At 29.0% G+C, this 8,709-nt stretch overlaps 1 protein-coding gene across 1 annotated transcript; it reads right to left on the bottom strand.

Annotated features, from left to right (window-relative positions):
- Positions 1-363: 363 nt before the first annotated feature.
- Positions 364-2,108, bottom strand: LOC107914840 (gibberellin 3-beta-dioxygenase 1). The gene is made up of 2 exons (XM_016843884.2): positions 1,503-2,108; positions 364-1,183 (listed from the first exon to the last, which is right to left on the bottom strand). Exons 1-2 carry the CDS (start codon positions 1,970-1,972, stop codon positions 547-549), a joined length of 1,107 nt encoding a protein of 368 aa, XP_016699373.1. The 5' UTR covers positions 1,973-2,108; the 3' UTR covers positions 364-546.
- Between the last annotated feature and the right edge of the window lie 6,601 nt (positions 2,109-8,709).

The following is an 8,709-nucleotide window of genomic DNA, read 5'->3' as shown; positions in this document are numbered from 1 at the left end:
CTTGGAATCTTAGCAGCACTTCTTCCTTATCTTATTGAACTTTATGTTCAATGATTTAACTGACTTTACTGTTTTATTCTTTGGATGGGATCTTCCTCTATATATCCTATCCGGGGCTAAAAGATATGGGGAATGTCTTCTTACATGATATTCAAATAAGGAATCTTTAGTCAATCTATGTCAACACAAAGACAAAACCCATAATACAGATATCATTCAAATTCTGCATTAGAATTAACCGATAAAAATTAAAAATTAGGTATGAAATATGAAAATCAAATTTTTTGGCCTGCTGAAGGGTGTTGGGAGGGGTTCATTTCTGGCTTTCATTGAAACAGATGGCAACAAAAGATGAGTCATTAATTTATATTAACAATTCTAGCTTGGGGTTATTATTAAGAAATTAGAGAAATAAAATTTCCTGTGTCCCAAACACTATGCTCCAAAATAGTCGGATAGGGCCCCATAAAACGTCCAAACCAATGGAGACATGGCAAGGAACAATATAAGTGAAACAAAACAAAATCACTCTCTCTCTTCCTTCTCTTAGCCAACTGTAACGCTATTATTTTGTTCATTTACATCACCCAATCCATTTAGAGGAACACAAACCCGAACCGATGAGAGTGCCTTGTTGAAATGTTTAGCTTTGGTGTGAAGGTACTCGTTCCAAGTAACCGGTCGATAGAGGGGTGGGTGAGTTGGCCCTACTAATTTTGGATGGGGTGATATTTCCACAGTAGACGGTGGCCCATATAAATAAGCCGAGGATAGCCGGTGATGGCTACGGTTCACCATGGCCCGGTGAAGAACACTCTGGTATGACCCGTTGGACAGTATATGCATAAGGTCACCAACGTTTATCACAAGTCCCCCCGGTACCGGAGGTACCGCGACCCATCCGGCTCCCTCTTTAAAGACCTGCAACCCACTAGTGCTGTTTTGGTAGAGGATGGTGAGGAGAGTGGAGTCGGTGTGCGGGGCGAGACCCATGGCTCGGTCCGGGTCCGGACAAGCCGGGTAGTAATTCAACTGTAAAGCTGCTGAGGCCCCTTTGAAGTCAGCTTTTGGGCCGGCCCATTTGATATCCTCTTTGGCAATTATGCCTAGGGAACCCAGCATGAGCCACATCAATCTCCCGGCTAACTTTTTCATTTCTTCCTTGTATTCTTTAATAACATCACTGAGGAAGAAACAAACAAATGAAACAATCAAATTACGAAAGAATCAGAATACTGTATGCAACAGTTAAGCTGCTATTATGCTGGTGATACAACAAGCAAACACTTGACAAGTGGGTTGGTTTTTGTTTTTTTTTAACTCCATTACTACTCCTAATCTACTTCGTGGGTCCATAGCTTTCATTGTAATCTTTGCTAATTGCATTAAGAAAAGCAAATGGGAAGGGGGGGTTGCCACAAAAGAGAAAAATATCAGAACAAAGAGAATCAATAATAATCAGAATTTGCACGTGCATTCGCATGTGTGCAATGGGTGCTCACCAGTGGTAGCTGAAATCTTGGGGCCAAAGTTGGCAAAAATGCTCGTCTGGTGGCCCAACAATAGTGAACCCCTGAGACCACATAAGCTTAGAAAAAAAGGAGGAAATCCTGGCAAATCCATAGCCGGAGACGCCATCAGGAGACCTTGCAGCTTTAAGTTTTTGGTGAACTGGTAAAGAGAAAAGGGAGCGGCAAGTGTGCTCCACCATATCAAGGAGACTTGTGGAGATTCCATGGTTGGTGACTTGGAAAATTCCCCAAGTTTTGCATGCATGGCCAATAACCTGAAGAGCATTAGAGTCGTTAAGATCGACAAGTGGCACTGATTCAGTGGCGAAGGTTTCTGGGGAAGGGTCATCGCGTTGATTCCATGCGTAAGAGTCGGGCAGTTCGTGGAGTGAGGTAAAGTCGGGGTGTTTGAGTTGTTGTTGGGGGTGGGCTCTAAAGGCGTCTGAGAGCCTCGAAGGCATTGTCGATATCCAAGACAGGAATAACCCGTACTTACCATATAAGGGAAAAACCCTGAAATAAATATGGGTTGGGTGGCTCTTAATGAGTTAAAAAGGTTTACTTTGCAGTGAGGAAACAGAGAAAATGAGCGAACGCATATGATGGCTTGTAGTGTATATATAGAGAGAGTGCGAGACACATCATCTAATTCAAAATTATTAATATAAAACTCAGCTCCTATTATATTATCCATAAGAAAATATTATCAAATTCGCGACCTTCAAGTTACTGCATTTGTAATCAAAATTACTAAATTATAAAGATTCTGGTATTTATGGAATGTTAACTAAAAGAAATTAGGTATATTTTATAGAAAAAATCTTTTTAGCCCTTTATTTAATTTTTCGTCTTTTTTAATTTTTAAATTTGTCTTTTTTGTCAAATTATCCTCAAAATGTTTGAAAAAATTAATGTTTTTTTAACTTTGCTGATATGGCATACACATGGATGACACGATAAAATTTAATTAATTTTTTTAAAATTTTAAAAATTTATAAAAATTATTTTAAAAATTAAAATTCATTAAATTATTTTAAAATATGAAAATTATAAAAAATATATATTAATATTTTAAAAAATTAATTAAATGTTGACATGTCATCTACGTGGCAATCCATGTGTATGTCACATCAACAAAGTTAAAAAACATTAATTTTTTATTTATTTTGGACTGATTTGACAAAAAATACAAGTTTAAGAGCTAAAATGATTTTTTTTGTAAAGTTGGAGAATCAAAAAGCCATTATAACAAGTATATTAGGTGATTAAATCTTACTTCGATTGACATTATTGTAATTCGAATACCCTTAAGTGAATTATATTATCAAATTCCTTTACTTTAAGAATTGAAAGTTAGAAGTAGTTTAGAAACTATTACATTTTGTAACTAAGATTAGCAGGGTAATTATCTTCTCTTCTTTTCTTTCCTTTTTTATTTTTATTTTTCATATATGATTTACAAAATATGTTTAGGGTTTATAATTGCTTCTCCCAATAATATTGTCTACAATGTTTGAACTAGACCTATTCAATAGTTGAATAGGTCGTCCGGCCCAATAAGTCTAACCTGATTAGGGTCGAGCCTAAACAAGGAATTTCACACCTCGGGCCAGATGAATTCAATTTAAATTTAATTATAAAAGTATATAAAAATATCAATTAAAAATATAATTTTTAATATTTATTATTTCTTGAATAGTGAAATTGGCTTTTTGGGTGGACTAAATTGACCCGAAAATGGACTTGGACTTGGAATTTTTTGAGAATCGAGCCTCGACTCAATCCAAACCAACTTCTAATTTAAAATTATATCTCTCTTTAACAGTACAATATAATTTATCACTACACCCAACACTTATTGATAAGATAAATTATCTTTATAATTTAATAAAAAAATCTCAAAATAAAGTGAAATCTAATTAAAATCCTTCACAATTAAGGGAATTCAGATTTTCACAATAATCTTAATTTCAATTCATTTGACATCAAAATTTTAAACTAAAGATATTAAAATTAAAATTAAGCGGTCATAAATATTTACTTAAAATTAAATAAATATATATGCAACAAACTTTTTTCCTACAAACACTTAACACACATTTTTTTTTACTTTTTTAAATCACATATAACATTTCATAAAAAATTATTTTAATTTTTATTAATTTTGAAATTGAGTAAATTAGTCTCTTTCAAAATAATTGAAATAATTTAATCTCTATATTATACACTGCTTGTTTTATTTTGTCATAATCAGGGAATCCACCATCAGTAACAATGATTAATCTCCTCATCGCGAGTGCTCTTCGTAAAGGTAATAAGTTGATCATAAAATATATTATATTCTCATAAACAATAATCAAACCTAAAGAATGATATAAACATAAAACTACATACAACTTATTTTATCTCTATGTGTTTATAACACAAATATAGCACATTTTTCCCAATATAGTCAAGTGGAGGCAGTTGCGTCTAAGAGACAAAACGGTGGCTCGGTGTCTAAGAACTGCTGTAATGTTGTGTGTTTACCATCACTAAGACGAATAACATTAACAAAAGGACATGTACTTTTAAGGCTTAATTAAGTAATGTTGGTTAATTTCTAAGTGGAGATGATTGGACTACGTGGAGCAAGAGACCCGTAAGGTAGCAAAAGTTGAGAGCGTTCTACTGTTGAAAGAATAAAGGGTAGGGCAATAGAGGCTATATACCTTTTACGGGAACTATAGGTGAACTTAGGGCTAGTTCTTTTACAAAGTATTTTAAAAAAGTGTTATAAAAAAAGTAATTTTGAGAAGTGATTTTAAAATGTTTGGTTTAAAATTTGAGTATTTAGTATTACTGTTAAAAAGTGCTTTTGAGAAATAAAATGCCCATTTTAGACATATTATTATCAAGTAACAAATATGCTTTTAAATAATATTTAAATTAGTTAATATTATTATATTTTAGTAATAATATAAGAAATTATTATAACTTGTTGTTAATATTTTAATATCTAAAATATAAATTGTAAATATTTTTAAGTAATAAATATTAATTATTTATAAAATTTATTTAGAATATATAAACTATATTTTAAATATTTAAATATAACCATTAAATATTTATAATTAGTATTTAAAAAAATATTTTTTTTATTTTTAATTAATAATTTTAACACAATTATAATTAAGCACCAAGAAAAAAAAAGAAAAATACTATGTTATTAGAGGGGTGAAAAAGTAATTAAGCACCAAAAGTACTTTTAGAGAGGAAAAACTAAAAATTTCAGCCAAAAGCAGCTTATTGTTCACCGCTTTTCTTTCAAAAGTGTTTTTGAAATCAAAAGTATTTTTTTTAAGTAATGAAGAACTGACCCTTAATATACTACATTTTCTTCTCCTTATCTAATGGGTTAGTGGAGCAAGTAGCAGAGAATCTTCTTGTTTCGTCAACGGACACTCTTTATAGGCTGCTGCTTCTTTTTTGACCTTAACCTATTTCCGTATTGACATGTAACCATATTACAATTTCTACAAAAGGAAAATGAATCAAATTAAAAAACTTCATGATGGATCAAACATAATTTATTATATATTTAAATAATTATTCAAAAGATCAACGATAATCAGTTGAAGCAATTAAATTAAAAATTATTTAGTTTATTAACTTCAATATCTCATATAATCAAAACCGTCACTATTGAATCAGAATCTAAAAACTTAGGTATAAAATTAGACAAATTGATTTTGAGATTGTTAAGATCAAGGTTATCCAAAATTGATATTTCGACATTTATTTTAAACATCTGTTCAGACAAACTTTTAAAATTATCTAAACAGTATTAAATGTTTTCTCCGTAAGCAAATGGACTCCAAAGACATATGGTATTTTGTTTCAAACCATGACTATCGAAAGTGATGGGTTAAAGAAGACTGAAATCGACATGCTTTATATTATTTGGTTTTTCAAACTTTATCTAAAGATAAGTTTTGAGAATTTATTTATCCAGGATTATTATGCTACTAATGATGACCTTATCTCTACTCGGACTGATAGACTAGACTACCATTTTGAGCCTATAGGCAACTAGTTTGCTATGAAGATGCATCTTTTTTTAGGCTGACATGCCTATTTGCTTAGAAATTTTATAGCGGTTTTTTTTTTTAACTTTTGCACTCATTTTATAGGTATTATTTGTTTAAGTGAAAGATTTAGGTGAGTGATTATAACAAGTTAAAGTTATTTATTGGGATTGTTCTTATTTTTTGTGCAATGGTAGATTGGACGTTAGCTAATGAGATGAATCGATTATTGAATAAATCATTCACTGAATAAAATTCTTCAGAGTATGATTGTTTTTAAATTGTCTTAACAAACTTATTTATTTTGTTTTGTTTTTTTTACTATTCACTCCCTTGTTCAAACTCGTGCCTATGCAATTTGTTTAAACAACAAGCTGACTAGTTTATCTAATATATGTTTTTTTTTTCTTTGGTTAATTTGACTCATATTAATTGTTTTTTTTTCCAATTAATTTTCATTTCAGATTGATATTTGGTAAATTAGTCGTGTACTTTTTTTAATTCCATAAGTATACTTAAAAATCTATCACATGTCTCATTTCTTATATATATATATATATATATATATATATAAATATATAATATTTTATCATCTTAGCATTCTAACTTTGCTTGTGGCACTGATAGCTGATCTAGTGGTGGCATGTGGTAGCCTCCATATGCTATGTGGTGGGCATAAATTAAGAAATTAAAAAAATCTTTAAAATTATATAAATTAATAAAAAATTATTTTTTTCACATAAAAAATGAACCTGGACAAATGATTGTCCAAACACATTTGAATCTAGACAAAAGTCTATCCAGATTCATTCTAGATGTATTTTTTAGTAAGTTGATATATTTTATAAAATATTAATTTTTAGGTTATTATTATTTTTTAAACATACAATATAAAATTATAAATTTATGAAAATATAAAATTATGTACCATTAAAAATATACAAAAGTGTATAATATTTTGAAATATATATAAAAATTTATAATATATAATATATAATATATAAATTAATAAAAATTATAAATATATATACTAAAAAGCATGTCTACCATGAATATGGAAAAATGGTTGCCCGATGAATTTAAATTCAGTTAACTAGTTGTCTAAATTCATTCTTAATGTAAAATTTTTTATATTTTTATTAATTTATATAATTTAAAATTTTTATATTTTTTTAATTTTCAATTGATAAAAATAAATAAACAACATGATATTTTATTTAAAAAATAAAAAATATATATAAACTTACTAAAAAATAATCTGGACTGGACAACCATTTATCTATGTTCATTCTTGATGTGAAAAAAAAAGTTATATTTTTTTATTAACTTATATATTTTTAAAATTTTTTAAGTTATACCCATAGCATATTGAGAGACTATCACGTATCAGTATGAAATTAATTATCAATACTACATCAGATAAATTAACTATGTTAATACAAAAATACCAACTTAAATAACAAATTATACATTTAAGTATGAATTAAATATTTTTAAACAAGTTCGAAATACAAATTACATATTAACCTTTTTTTAGAATGAAAACTAAAAAGTAACTTTAGAGAAAAGGTCGGACCTCTTCCGTCACCACTTAATCCACCCGTGGGGTAGAGTTGTGAAAAGAGGTAGGAGGGGACAAGGAATGATAGGAGAGTGAGAGTTTTGTACTAGACAAGAGGAAGGACAAAAACGGAAAGGACCATCTTGTCCTCTACAATGCTCATATTGAAGAGCATCTCAATCCTCAAAAGAGGGTAAAAGTGAATTGAACAAAAAAGGGGAGATGAGAAAATGGGGGCCTCCTTCTCCATGTGCCTTTGTCTTGTCCTCAAGTAGGAAAACATCCATATCAACCACCGCCTAACTCATCTCTCTCCATTACCCACCTTTACTTGCCTAATATCATCCAATTGCCCTCCTCTTTGTCCTTTGCGAGTAATCCGATTATCCCATTAGCGTTTATTTACTAAGCAAATTTTAAATAAAAAGTTTAAATTTTTTATTTTTATTTTTATTTTTCTATTTTAATTACATTGCTATAAAATTAAATATATTTATACAAATTATATTCAGCTTCACTTGAAATTAATATTTTAAATTTACATCTAACTTATTTATATATTAATCTTGAGATAAATTCATTAATTTTTATGTAAAATTTATTAGTTACCGATGAAAAAAAATTAATATTATAAATAAATTAAAATTTAAACATTAACATATATTTGGATAAAAATTTATTAAAAAGGAAATAAAATGTAAAAGAGAAGACAAAACAAAATATAATTATTATTGATAACAATTTAAAAAAGAAAAAACCAATTAGGTCATGGCAAGGTTAAGACCATCAATAATTTTAAGATCTTAAATTCGAGTCTTACTTTGTATAAAACATAGGTTTGTTCTTAACTTGTATTTGTAATAGTAGTATCCACCTATATTGATAAAGATGGTGATTACCATAAAAACAAGACAAAAACATGTTTTGGGTACATATGCAAGGGTATTTTTGTCGAAAAATGAGTGCACCCTTGCTTTTCACTTGTGTGTGTATATATATATATTTGGCCATTTCCACGAAAAGTAGTAAAGTTCCTTTTGATATTTTGCGGTTAGATTTGCCTTCTTTTGTCCTACATTACCCAACTTGGGGCACTCTAAAACACAATCACTGCAACATTTTCGGGTGTCCCAAACCCAAACCCATCATCCAATTATGTTTGTTTACTCTAAAAATTCATTTTTTATTATTATATTTTATGGTTCTTTTTTCTTCTTTCTTTTTGGTTCATGGACCTCATATCTAACATTCTCCTTTGTTTTGTGGTTACCATGGAGGCACAACATAATAACGACAATACTATGATGTCATGATGGGTGCTATTGTCTTATCATCCTTTTATATTTCATATTCATACTTATAATATGTGTAATTTCATACTAATTTAATTTAAAAAATATTTACAAGCCTTCATTCAATAAAAAAATTAAATATTTATTAATTTTACGGGAAAGTTTTAAATAAAATAACTAAAAATGTATTGAACCCAAATTTAAAAAATATTAAATCATAAACACTATCATTTCTCCCATTATTCAACTATTAATATTTTTATAAATATAATTTTAAT

Source organism: Gossypium hirsutum, chromosome D10 (genome assembly GCF_007990345.1).
Source record: "Gossypium hirsutum isolate 1008001.06 chromosome D10, Gossypium_hirsutum_v2.1, whole genome shotgun sequence".
Taxonomy (NCBI): Eukaryota; Viridiplantae; Streptophyta; class Magnoliopsida; order Malvales; family Malvaceae; genus Gossypium; species Gossypium hirsutum.
This window is presented reverse-complemented; position numbering and strand designations above follow the sequence as displayed.

Bases quoted from the DNA above. Each gene is read 5' to 3' on its own strand.
- LOC107914840 (XM_016843884.2), bottom strand. From the start codon at position 1,972: ATGCCTTCGAGGCTCTCAGACGCCTTTAGAGCCCACCCCCAACAACAA. The intron at 1,184-1,502 runs GTGAGCACCCAT...TTTCTTCCTCAG, and splicing joins CAAGATTTCAGCTACCACTG to TGATGTTATTAAAGAATACA.